General features: G+C 44.5%; 1 protein-coding gene across 2 annotated transcripts in view; it reads left to right on the forward strand.

Moving 5' to 3' along the window:
- Nucleotides 1–13,753, forward strand: part of MMP24 (matrix metallopeptidase 24) — a 51,232-nt gene that overhangs the window by 31,127 nt on the left and 6,352 nt on the right. For both annotated transcript variants that reach the window (XM_048046429.2, XM_013195893.3), the window contains exons 6-7: nt 10,246–10,460; nt 12,990–13,128. In XM_048046429.2, coding sequence (XP_047902386.1) covers nt 10,246–10,460; nt 12,990–13,128 — 354 coding nt within the window. The remainder of the gene's footprint in view (nt 1–10,245; nt 10,461–12,989; nt 13,129–13,753) is intronic.

Genomic DNA, 13,753 nt, shown 5'->3' on the forward strand with positions numbered 1-13,753 from the left:
TTTAAAATGTTATTTCCATTTATGAGCTAATGATGAAAGGGGCAGCAGCTCACCATGCGTGACAGAGTGGGCTGTAAAACAAGTCAGCAGGATTTCCATCTTCTAACAGGTGCTTTTTGAAGCTTGTGCCTTGACAAAAAAAGGGAAATGCCATGACTGTTGTTTGTATGTCTTTTTCAGAAAGATATCTCCCACTGTACTTTTGTGCCTGTGTTATGAGTGGCATGGCCAGGAAGGAATTAAACTGGAAATAATACTAGTATGTAGGTCCTTTGGATATTCAGTTAAGTTGACTGCCTCTTTTACTTGTTCTAGTGTTGAAGTCAGGGCTGCATGCAGATACCACGCGGATGGAGAGAGGAGGCATACTCAGCCATAGCATTGTCACATAACCTGAACTGATCATCTTTCAACACTGTTTCTTCTGTTCTTCATGTCCTGCTTTAAGCACCGTTTTGCAGTGGGCTGTGAAGCAGCCTCTCATATTAGGAGTGACCCTCCTAACACCATGCCTGGGGTACAGAGAGGTCAACTTGAGGTGCAGCAAAAACTCGTATCTATATGGATACTTGAAGCTGGTAAACCAGGCCATTACCTTCAAGGGCTTTTTGAAGCCTAAGGTCGCAAAGGAAAGGTCTGCTGTCCACTCAAAGACAGACCGAATCATTAAGCCTGGAGACAGCCTCAAGGATCTCAATGCTCCCAAGTCCTGCTGAGGACGTTAGCCTCACCCATTTTTTCCACAGCCCAAGAGAAGATCTCCTCGTCAGTGCATGTGCTGCATCCCATGAGGGCTGAAGTCTAGGGTGGTAGTGAAAACCCTGCCAGTGGCTGTCCAAGGAACAGATTAATCACCACTGGACAGTGCCACCTCTGACATCCAGGTATAGATGATCAGCAGATCCTGAGCAAGTAGCACCTTCTTCTGGTCCCTTTACTCCTGTGCAGCAAGCATAGGTTTCACAACTTAACTCACCTTTTTCCCAATGGCTTCCCATAGAGCAATCCTAGATCCATATAACCTACATTTATGTGTGAGATGGCTTGTGATGAAACAGCAGAAAGACCTGTTGCAAAAGGCTCTAAGCTCCATGCGGCAGCACTGCATTGTGAGCAGGACCATCAGAGCAAGCTTTGCTGTCATGCAGGATCTAGAAACATTCGTATTAGGACCATTTTCTGACAATGGCCTCTGCAGGTGGTAAGAGTATGGAGTAACACCGAAGACCCCTATGTATAGAAGATGATTTTAGTGATTGTGAGACAGAGAAGCATGTTGTGCGTGATGGATTTGCATGCCTATAGTGTATCTCCCCATGCCAAATGATCAGTAATGACAGTCCTCTGCAGCACTGTGATGGATGTTCATCTCCTGAAGGGCAAGTACCAGAAGACAGAATTTGAAAGGGTAATTTTCACATGCAGAAATGAAGTACCTACTCTGAGAGATCCCAGCTCTTGAGGACAGAGTGATTCTCCCTGTGACTGCTCATTCCATCTAGAGCTTCTGCTTTGCAGGGGCAAAGAAGGTGAGTTTCTGTGCTTGGTGAGCAGGTGGATGAGCAGTGGCAGGGACAAAGGTGGTAAGGTCCAGGTGAGTTGGAAGCAGACTGCATGCTATCTTACAGGTGAGCCCAAGGTCACACAGTTCTCAAAATCCAAATGCACTGCGAGCCCTGGAGTCCCAGCAGTGTGGGCTTCAGAAACATCAAAGGCCACACAGATGCCGCCACTGAGATCAACTGTTGTGAGATGTTCTGCTTATACTAAGGTATTAGTCCTCAAGACAGTAGTACAGAGGTTTCCAAAAATGTTCATCTCAGTATTCCTTTGAAAACCTGTTACCATCTCTCCACTTCATTGGCAAACTGACAATACTATTTTCTTTCAAAGCAAAGAAGATGAACAGTTTTTTTTCACTGTGTCATAAAAGAACTAAGGCATGCAGCTGATCAGCTGGTAGTATTATCTCTCCCTGTGTTATCTGTGCTGGAAGACTGACTGGTAATGGTAGAAATAATAGTGCTGCTTTTATTTTCTCTCTCTTTTTTTTTTTTTGATGGTATGATTAATCCTGTCTCCTTGCACTCTTGCACTCTGTTGAGTGCAGAGAATAGAAACAAACTGTATCCTCATTCCCAGTGACCCTCCATCCTGTGTATTTATGCAGCAGCAGCACCCAGAAAAGCAATTGAAATGAGCATCTCTTTGAGGACTTAGGGGTTTCCTATACTACCATCAGCCTTTCTACAGCCCCACTTGTGTTCTTCTAGCATCCCTGAAACAACACAAAGTGCTAGAGGATGCTCCCAGATCTGGGACTTTTAGATCCGTGCTCCACAGAGGGCAGGAGAAGGACAGCATTTGTCAATAAGAGAACTGAAAAGATCTGCCATGGTTACACATCTCTGGCATGCTACAGAAATACCAAATTCTTTCTCTCTTTTGCTTCCCTTTATGTTCACCTTTCCTTCTTTCTAGCGACTCTGTTGGATCCGGAACAAAACATCGGATTCCACCTCTGGTGCATCCACTGAGTCTCACCTGCTATACACCAGCTCTCCATTCCCATTCTTCCAAAATGCAGGCAGGGAGTAACCGCCTGGTCCCCTGTGGTATCCCTGAGGCCCACATGACCCATGGAGGTCTCAGCCATGATGCAGGGACTCACCCGCAATCACGCTGGCCCTGGAGCTGCACACCTTGGGCTTGAGAGGAGGGAGCTGGCCCACACTGACTAGCTGTCCCCTGGCAAAGCGGGGAGCCCACCCTTCTTAGGAGCTTTCTCAGCTAAAGGAGGAGCACTGCTTTATGGTATGGCTGGGCAGGAAAAACTTCTTTCATCCTACAGATTTTTCTGAGTACAAAAAAATGCTTTGTTTTGAAGTGGAGTGAATGTCAGGCTTCTTAATGTTTGTTTTTTTTCCAGAGGGAAACTGGGCTGCAGGCACCACATCTGGAGCATCTTGCAGAGCCCTAAACTCTCATCCTTCTTCTGCCTAAGGTCAGCCCAGGAATTTTGGACCCACTTTTATTGACCCCAAAGCAGAGAACTCGAATGCAAGGTGAATCACCTTGTTACACAGACCAGGAAAGCATTTCTTTTTGTTTAGAGCAAGGATTTCAGCCATGGACTCCTGTCTTCCAGGCAAGTGCTCTGTCACCTACCTGGGTATCAGTCGGTCATTCAAAGGACGTCTGTAGAAAGGGCGTGAGGAACCCTTCCTGCCACCTAGTGATGCTCACAAGGACCCAGCTGCCCAGCTGCTGGGTACACTGTGAGTGCTGGGGCTTGTTCTGCAGACTGTAGTGCACTTTACCAAAGACATCCAAACTAGCTGAAATTATCCAGTTCCCTTTAACTGCTGAAATTTAACTTCAGAAGAGCAAAGTGCTCTATGGACAGGATTACTAGGAGAGCAAGGGAAGTGAGTCCTTCCTGAGTGCTGAGCTGTTGTGGGTGGACCATCTCTCCTCCCTGAGATAGCTCATCGGCAACTAGCTCATTTAATACGACCAGGGACCTCTCTCCACTGCTGTGGGGTCTGCAGAGCATCCCAGTGTGTTTCTCTCACTCTCCCAGGCTCCTTTGGATCATACATTTTGATTTTCACCTGAAGAGCCTTTCCTTTGTACCTGCATAGATGGCTAAGTCCTGAAAAAACATGTACCTCACTGTTTTACAACCCTAACTTCCCTGTATTTTATTCAAAAGCCTAACTTCCTGGCTGTAGTCCTGTTGGTAGTCTTATTCCTGGAGTGAATATTAAGAGAATAAAGAAATACCTTTGTTTGCAGGTGGATTGTTCTCTCCCCTGACCTGAAATAAAGGATGTCCTCTGCACTGGCAGGCTTGGAGAGCCGCTTGGCTCACGCAGAGCTGGCCCTGATGGATGCCAAGCCGTGCAGGATGCCTCCAGGCGGGTGTTGTGCAGTTGAGGGAACACTCTGTCAATAGCCGGGAGGACAGTACGATTATATTTTGTCCTCAACTATCGACACAGTGGCTCCTAAATGCCTCCTCTCTCTGTGTTATCTTCACAGGTCACCTTGGTATTCAGATGGTCTGCGACAGAGGAAGCATGAAGGGAGGAGGCTAAGTGCCAGTGGCGGAAGTCACACTCCGAAGGTGATCTGCTGTGACCCAAAAGCTTTCTGACTTTTTTTTTGCCTTGGTTGTGATAGAGAGGAAGAAAGTCTTCTTCTCCACACAGTGTCTGTAAACTCCCAGCAAGGTGCCTCCCTGCAGAGCAGAGTTTCTGGCTCCAGGGGGTTTCTTGCCTGCTTCTTGTGTGGGAGTGGCCGTAGGGTCAGCCCCAGGGGAGGGTTTGGCCCCGGTGCTGGAATCACACACAATAACTAGGTGCAGACCCAATGACCGGGTTCAGGCTCAATTGCAGACCCAAGCAACAGCCTCTCACTTAATTTTCTCTCAATGAGATTTGCTCTGACTGATTCTCTGAAGTTGCTTGGAAATGTAGTGATAGAGGCTGTGATTTGTGTGCAATACTGCCTAGTTAGTCATATCAAGGGTGGGCATAATCAGTTTCCACAATAAATACCAACGTGCCAGCATCTGTTAAGTAACTCTTTGTTCACGGTCATCTCTGCTGCTCATAAAGCTGTTATATCCTGCCCTTAGCCATCTATTTTGAAGGCAGGTTACAGTCATGACACTAATGTAATAGCAGTGATTGGCAAACTATATAGGGTCTATTCATTCTGCTTTTGTGCCAGGTTGGGCTCCAAAAGTGGCTCATATCTTACAAGAGAGCATCTTTCTTCAGCAGTGGGCAGGCTGTGCTACTGCTTTCCATCCCCCTAACTGTAGACCAAATTTCAGTCACATCTTAGGATTTAATTAAAGCCTTTAAGAGTTGCAGGTGCTATTTTAACTTTCTTCTTCACTACAGAAGACTGTGACTTTCGGCACATAAGCCTTAGAGAGTTGAATGTGACTGCTGTCCTGCAGCACAGGTAGGGTAGGCTGTAGCCTGGTGTACGAGAGGTCCTTGCTTGTGAATCTGAGCCCTTGGTGTAAAAGAAAAAGCACCCCATGTAAACCTTCATCCCCATGGGAAGGCCCTCAAGCCATCCTTTTGCCCAGCCACATTCTGTACTCCAGAGACCTGCCTTTAAAGCATCTAAGTGGGGCATCTCACTCATCTTGTCCCTTGTTTAGGGAGAAGAAAACCGAAGCCCAGGGATGCCACCCCTGGGCCCGGCACCTTGAAGTTAGGTGTGGCAGCAGTCAGTGCTGACATCTGTGTATTTGATTGTGGATCAAGGCCGAGCACCTGCTCAGAAAACCAAACTACAAGAATGGCCTCTCGCATTCCTTGGGAAAGATGAACCAATTCAAGTTCTCCAAACCCCAGCTGTAAATGAAAGGCAGTACTTTTAATTCCTGGGGTACCTTTTGGGTGGAACAGTTTTAATAAAAATTGCAGTGAGCTTTTCATTTCTGGCTTTCTCTCTTTTAAATATTAAATATGCTTAAAAACTAGCATAGTTTGAACAGGAATGAAGTATGGATACGTGCTACACAGTAGATGACACAAGATGGTTTCTTAGTCCTTCCTGATGCTGTAAATCTGTGAAACAAGAAAGAGATTGTTTTTACTAGCTGCAGTCACAAATACAGCTACCGGGTGTCCAGCAGCAGGTATACCCTGCAAATCTTTGAAACTGCTGAAGCTGGAGTCCACAGCTTCTCTCTGCACTGCACATCCCCTTGTCCCCTCTCATTGTGCACATTGCTATTTCGTTCTTACATAGCTCTCTTTACTCTAGGAAATGAAGCAGTTTTATTTCCTCTGTTACACTTCTGGTCTTTTTCGTAGTGGTATAGAAAGCATTTGGGCTGGAAGGGTTCTCCTGTGTCTCTAGTTGGAGCTCCCACCTGTAGCAGACTTTTGCCAACACTAGTTGACTCCATTCATGGCTTTCTCTAGTGAACCCTGAAAGCCTTCAGGCTGGAGAGTCCACCAACATCTTTGGGCAATTTTTCCCAGTGCTGCTCCACCATCCTGTCTTGCTGCCTTTCTGCCTGTCACAGTACCTATCGCTAGTCTGAATGCTGAACCAGAATATCCCATTCCCAAATTGTCTGATTTTGCAGTGTTGCCTGTACTCCTATAGTTTTAATCCATTTCATTAATGCTCTGTTTTGTTATGGTTTTGATTCATTCCATGACAATTCAGCTGTTCTGACAATTTAGAGATACTCATCTAAAAACAGACTGTTTTGTTGTGTTTTTTTTAATTATCTCTGTAAACAGGATTTACATGCCGTAAAAAAACCAAACAACTGTATCTTTAATTCATTGAATCTTGAATACCTCCAATGATTGATGAGACATTAAATTTATAGTATATGATTACAACACTGTAGTCCCTATTCCGCACCATATATCAGCTTATGTGTCTTTTTGACCTGTCAGACACATTTAACATTAGTGTCTTTAGATACTATTCCTGTCTCAGCCTTTTTTGCTTTGAAAGAGAGTTTTAAAATATTTTCATCTCTTCATCTTATTACAGTCATCTCTATAAAACTGTATTCTTGCTCTCTTCTCTCAAAGTGTGGATTTTTTGGCTTATTATTTCTGGAAATCCAGAATGGCTGTTGATTTCAGCATTTCTGTCCATTTGCTGTGTCTGAGAAGCAGAACAGCCCAGACTTGGCATTCGCTCCCTTTCTCGCTATGGGTCTTTCCATCAAGCAGTTTGAATACAGCACACACATACATAACACAGTGATTTCTTGGGTCCCTCCCAGACAATTCCCTCTGGCAGCAGGTGTTCCTCTCTGCATTGCAGACTGCTGCCCATCTCACCCTGTTTAAAGGCAACAGTACTCCTTGGAGCCCTCCCTACAGTCATGGTGTGGATTTACTTCTAGCTGCTCCTTAAAATACAGGGATCTTTCCAGGTGTAGACTTTGTGCTGAAACAGTCGGTGGTCCTCCACAAACTACCGAATAGGTGTCTTAAGAAAATACTCCACCATATCAATTAAACTGGCAACCAGAGAAACTTTTGTGATCCATCCATGGCAACAGAAATGCATCTTTGATTTGGTCAGCACGTTAGCCTCTTGCAGAGCGAGGAACAAATAACTACACCTCTGTTGCGCTATTGTAGCAACATGCTGCAATCTCGTTTAGAAAGGTGAACTTTGCAGCAGTCTGCTGGCACAGGAATCCAAACAAGATTTTGCAACATATTTGGGCAGACAAAAAAGGCCTCCAGTTTCTTGGCCCATTTAATTTGTCAAAGCAAGAGCTGAAGACCGTGTTCCCATGTCACAGCTGAACAGACCAGAACTCTGGCCTTCAGTGTATGAGATCAGCCTGGGACCTTTCCGCATTCCCATCCCTTCCTCTGGCAGCATGTCCCACTGTACCAACTCAGTCCTACTTCCATGAGCTTTCCAGCCTAAATCAGAAGTGCCACCTAGTGTGTAGCTCATTGCAGGAGTTGCTTTTGCACATACTTCACATGACAATACGTTGCCTATGGCTGTATTAGCAAACAACATCTATGGCTGTTAGCAAGAAAAGTACTAGCACATCTGTAGATGCAGCAGTTATTTAGGGATGGTGTTATAGAGTGCTGAGGACTTGACACTTACACTGTAAGCATCTGGGGGAATGGGGTTACTGCGGATTATCTCTAGCCTTTCCCTGTGATGCCCATTTGCAGCTGCAGTATCCTAGATGTGCTCCTGAAATGCATTTTTCAAATTTAGCTTCATCCAAAAATAATTTATTTAATGTGTTTTGATGTGAACCAAGGCACAGATATTGAAAATGATTGAGAAATTCTCTTCAAAAGTACACACCTGAGCTCATTGGAAACACTAGTGTAGATGCACCCATACTGACCCATCCAACAAGAGGGGGGGCACTAATCCTGTTGGCTCCTATGACAGGCAGTACCTGGAAATCTTTGCTGCATACCAGTTGGGGAAAAATTCACAGATCATCAGCAATAGCAGTATCACAGTTTGGGAACTTGATTTAAGAGAAATTTATGGCCTGCTAAGATACTGGGCACTGACCAGCTAAGAATGGAGGAGAATGAGAAATATAAGGTAACAGTGTAATATTTTTATTCATTTAATGTAGGCAAATTATCTCATAGCTTTCCAAGAATAATTTTACACAGAGAATCCTCATCTAAAGAGTTTCCATGAGCAATATTCAATGTCTTTTATCACAGTTCTGGAGTGAAAGTAAATAAAAACAATTGTTATTAAAAATTAGATATGGCACAAAATACCACATGGTAAGGACAAGTCATCTTACAGAAATACAGTTATCCATTTGCAACACTTTATAAAACAGCTGTAAGACTTAAGTTTCAAGATCTCAAAACCAAAAGACATTGTAGCAACAGATGGAATCGGTCCATTCAGCTCATTAAGGGAACTTTAAAGTTCATCCTTATCAAGATCTATAAACACTTAAATGTTGAGAGACTAGAGATAGAAAAGGAAAAAAAATACCGAATCTAAACCTGCACAAATTCAGACAGTAGGTCAGACAGATTTCAGAAGTGACAGGGCTTAATGACTGGAACAATTTGTGCGTTACATATTTTATGTAATGTCTTGAAGTTTGTAAAGTTTGAAGACTTGAAGCCCAAATGAGATGTCTCTTCCTGGAAAATATGCTGTATCTGCACCAAAAACACTAGACTTGTCACGGGATTCACAGCTGGAGGTTTCTGGCCTAATTCTGCAGGAAGTTGGACTATAGTATCTGAGTGGCACTTTCCGAACACAACATCCATGAAACCTATGGACATAATTCTTGTTAGAACCTTAATAACAATTAAATGTGATGACTTTCTCTGATGACTTCTTTGTCACTATCTGTGATGATTTTCACTGACCCAGTCACCCTTCTAGGACATGTTAAGCACTCGTTCATTATAGGAACCCTTTGAAAACGTAACATTTAAGATCTAAGTTGATATGTGAGCTTGGAGACCCAACTATGATTTTAGGCACCATAGTTCAGAATGTTCATCTGCAAAACTGTTCTGATCCCACAGGTGCGTAGCCTCCATGAGTATCTAAAGCCTTACTAGTAGATTCCTTCTCTGGGTTTGGGCAAGATGCTCATACGCAACAGGATAGCTCCTCTTGCAGTGGCCTGTGAGGACAAGCCTCACCCAGTACAATAATATGGCTGATGTGAAGCACATCAGTGCTTGAACCCCTAAGACAGTGAGACTGATAGCAGTCAGCCCCAGTTCTGCCTGGTGATGGAAGTTTTTTTCCTGCAATCTCTTTACATAGCTGCCTAAAAATCACTTTTCAGAAAGAGATGGAAACCATAATCCATGTCAATAAACAATCAAATAAAATCCTATTTGATTACATCAAATGTAAAACTTGCCAAATCTCTTGCTTCTTGTAGCCTTTTGTTTATTGTCATGCTAACTTGGGGCTATCTCTGAGAAGCAATAAGAAATCTTACCATGATTTTCTTAATTAGGTATGGACCAGATTCTATCACTGTTAATGAAATTTTCCTGTGGGACAATCACTTCAAAAGCAGACCTTAGCTCCAAGTCTCAGCTGCTTATATTTATTATAGTTCTTTACATTCTTGCAGCCCTGTAAGATCCCCAGAATAATCTGGGTAAGGATCAAAGGGAAGAGCTGTGCTTGTAGGTGGGGTGGGCATCATCTGAATGACAGAATGAGAGCAAAGGCCCTTATCACAGTTGTTCGTTGGAGTTCCTACGGTGTTCTGAAGAGGAAGATTAGTGACTAATCTGCAATAAAGTAATTGCCTTCTAATTTCTAAATTCTTCTGCAGTTTCCCTTAGTTTGCAGCAGTATCTTCAGTATAACTTTGTTCTGGTTGTTGTTGTTGTTATGGACTAATAAACATTTCTGTTCAATGGCTATTACCTTTAATTTCATTTGGGAATGTGATTGGTGTGCATCCTCCTTTTATCTACAGCCTCCTTGGAAAGACCTACAAAAACATACTGTCTCTTCTTCAGTTCTTATCCCTTGTTTGTTTTGAGACCTCTTTCATGTGTGTATACATCTTGTTCTGCTTCCCATCTCTAGGGAATGATCTCTTATGTGTATATAGTTCATAAAGAATATATACGTTCCTCACAACACACTTCATCCAGCCTGTTGCCTTTTAAAACCTGAGGAAAGCACAGAAAATCCAAAACTGCCCACTTCACTAAACATTTTTCTTTTCAATTCTAGGTCCTCCTGTTGAGCCCTTGGAGCCAACCAGGCCTTTACCAACTCTTCCTGTTCGCAGAATTCACTCCACTTCGGAAAGAAAACATGAGAGACAGCCACGACCTCCTAGTCCTCCTCTAGGTGACAGGCCATCTCCTCCTGGCATGAAACCGAACATCTGTGATGGCAACTTTAACACTGTGGCTCTCTTTAGAGGAGAAATGTTTGTTTTCAAGGTACTAAAAATTCTTGCTTATCTCATGGATGGCTTTCTTTAGTTTCATTACTGGAAAAGATGAATAAAAGTATAAGGTAGTTACCATTACATTTGAAATGTCTCTAAAGGTAGCTCTGTTCCTCTGAGGCTGATAAATGAGAAACATTAGAGGGAACTGTAAGCAGACTGGCTTTGTAATATTTTGAAACGATGCCTAATGGGATTTACAGACTAAACAGAATTTTGGTGTCTGTGCACCAAAAAGTGAACTCATCAGTCCCATGTCAGTGCCTGGTAAAATTATGGAGAAGTTGATCCTTGAAGTTCCTGAAGCGCACCTGGGGGACAATGCAGTCATTGGTCCCAGCCAACATGGGTTCACGAGGGGTAGGTCCTCAAACAAAAAAACAAATTTGATTTCCTTTTATGATAAGATCACCCATCTAGTTGATCAAGGGAAACCAGTCGATCAAGGGAAACCAGCTGATGTGATCCTTTTGGATTTCAGTAAAGCTTGTGACACAGTTTCCCATAGGATCCTACTGGACAAAATGTCCAGCATACAGCTAAACAAAAACATCATGTGATGGGTGAGCAATTGCCTGACGGATAGGGCTCAAAGGGTTGTGGTAAATGGGGCCACTTCAGGCTGGTGGATGGTCACTAGTGGGGTCCCCCAAGGCTCCATTTTAGGGCCAGTCCTCTTCAATGTTTTTATAAACGATTCAGATGTAGGACTAGAAGGTGTTCTGAGCAAATTTGCCAATGACACTGAACAGAGTTGTGGACTCTGTTCAGGGTGGAAAGGCCTTGCAGAGAGATCTGGACAGATTGGAGAGCTGAGCGATCACTAACAGTGTAAAGTTTAATAAGAGCAAGTGCCAGGTCCTGCACCTGGGAAGGGGCAACCCTGGCTATATGTACAGACTGGGCGACGAGACGCTGGAGAGCAGCCCCGCAGAGAGGGATCTGGGGGTTGTGGTTGACAGCAAGTTGAATATGAGCCAGCAGTGTGCCCTGGCAGCCAGGAGGGCCAACCGTATCCTGGGATGCATCAAGCACGGCATTGCTGGGTGGTCAAGGGAAGTGGTTGTCCCGCTCTGCTCTGTGCTGGTGCGGCCTCACCTCGAGTACTGTGTGGATATTTGGGCACCACAGTACAAAAAGGGCGTGAAACTGTTGGAGAGTGTCCAGAGAAGGGCTATAAAGATGGTGAAGAGCCTAGAGGGGAAGACATACGAGGACCAGCTGAGGTCACTTGGCCTGTTCAGCCTGGAAAAGAGGAGGCTGAGGGGAGACCTCATCACGGTCTACAGCTTCCTCACGAGGGGGAGTGGAGGGGAAGGCACTGATCTATTCTCTTTAGTGACTAGTGATAGGACCCGCGTGAATGGTGTCAAGCTGAGGCAGGGGAGGTTTACACTAGACATCAGGAAGAGGTTCTTCACTGAGAGGGTTGTTGCACACTGGAACATGCTCCCCAGGGAAGTAGTCACTGCACCAAGCCTGTTGGAGTTTAAGAAGCGTTTGGACTGTGCACTTATTCACATGGTCTGAATTTTTGGGTAGACCTGTGCGGTGCCGGGGTTGCACTCGATGATCCTTATGGGTCCCTTCCAACTTGAGATATTCTATGATTCTATGATTCTATGAACTGGACACATCGGCAGAAAATTCGGAGACCATTAATCTGAGAGAGAAGCCACCCTTAAAGACAGAAAGCAATGCTAGTAACAGACAGGGATTAAGCCTCGTGGCCTCCAGAGATAGCATACACCAAACCCTGGGCTTCAGGGAATACTCAGCATACTTGCAGCTCTTGGGGATTTTGAGTCAACCTTGCTCATAAAGTGCAGCCAGGGAAGAAGAGGCTTTGCTCAAAGACCTACGTTAGATCACCTTGCATCTGGAAAACCATGGTCCTGCTCCCAAAATACCCAGAGCTTTCACTCTGCCCACTGGGTATGAATGTGAAGTGGGAAATATGGAAGGTTATTAAATGCACAAAACACATCAGCCACAGAAAATGTCTGAATTGAAAATTGTTGAAGGCCGGGATGGTATTTGGAGAAGTATCACAGACTGTCCTCCTCTTACTCTTCCCTGAGCATCCACTATGGCTTTAACTAATGATCTTATATCTACAGGGATATTTAATAACTCCTTTGTGCCTATGGATGTTGTGTGTTTCACACAGTCACCGAGTGGCATACACTGTATGGCTGTCCTAAGGTCAGATAGTTGAGCAACAGCTCTCCTGGGAGGTCATTACACTTAAAACTGTAAACTTGCTTCCCCCTGCTTCTTTTTCTTCTCCTTCTGTCCACCCTTTTTCACAGTACCAGTAATCATCTTGTTACCCTTTTGGCTGCCATCTCCCTCATGAAGTGCTTCCCTCACTGGAATTGGTGTTGGGCAGCATTGGAGCTCTCATCCAAACCAGGACTTCTACCTTTAATGGCTACAGGCTTAGGCATGGATTAGTAGTGCTTGATGCCAGATCGCAAGATGACAGTACTCAGTCTGAAGAGCTTTCTGATTTTCTCAGGATCGCTGGTTCTGGCGTCTGCGCAACAACCGGGTGCAGGAAGGATATCCCATGCAAATTGAGCAGTTCTGGAAAGGCCTTCCCGCAAAGATTGATGCAGCCTATGAGAGGTCTGATGGAAAATTTGTTTTCTTCAAAGGTACAGTATATTTCAGTATGAGCCTGCTACACCTGCTTCGCATCACACAATTAAAGCATTAAGATGGTGAAAATGGGTTCACTGAATCCCTGTCCTTTTCCAAGGGGGCACTTCCAGCAACCAAAGTTTCCTGTTCCACTAACCAACTTATCAGCTTTGATTTCAAATCAAAGAGGCAGAAAAGATGTGTCATTGCACAGCAGAACCAGCACCTCTCCTTGCTCATTTGACAAGTGCAGACTGCTGCAGAACAGTGCAGATCACTGGTGCTGCGCGGCCTCATGAGGCTTTACTGCTAGCCTATATACCATCGTATTCAGGGACAGATCTGCTCTCCTGGGTCACAGTCTGCTACAAAGGGAGTTCAGTGAGTCAGTCAGTTGCAACTTGGGTTGAAAGTTCAGCTACAGGACCTCCTGCAGCCTTGAAAAAAATCTCTATCCACATGCAGAAGTGCTTGGGTGACTATTTGCCATGCGGCTGAGGCACACAGGGCTCATTTTCTCCACCCTAGAGGCACTAGCAAAGATAGTTGCTGTGACAACACCCCTAAAACATTTTAGTCCCGTAAGCAAGGTGGGCTGTACAAGAATAAACGGAATAGGGAGGTTGTTAGCACAGACCT

The sequence above is a fragment of the Anser cygnoides genome, chromosome 16 (assembly GCF_040182565.1).
Source record: "Anser cygnoides isolate HZ-2024a breed goose chromosome 16, Taihu_goose_T2T_genome, whole genome shotgun sequence".
NCBI lineage: Eukaryota > Metazoa > Chordata > Aves > Anseriformes > Anatidae > Anser > Anser cygnoides.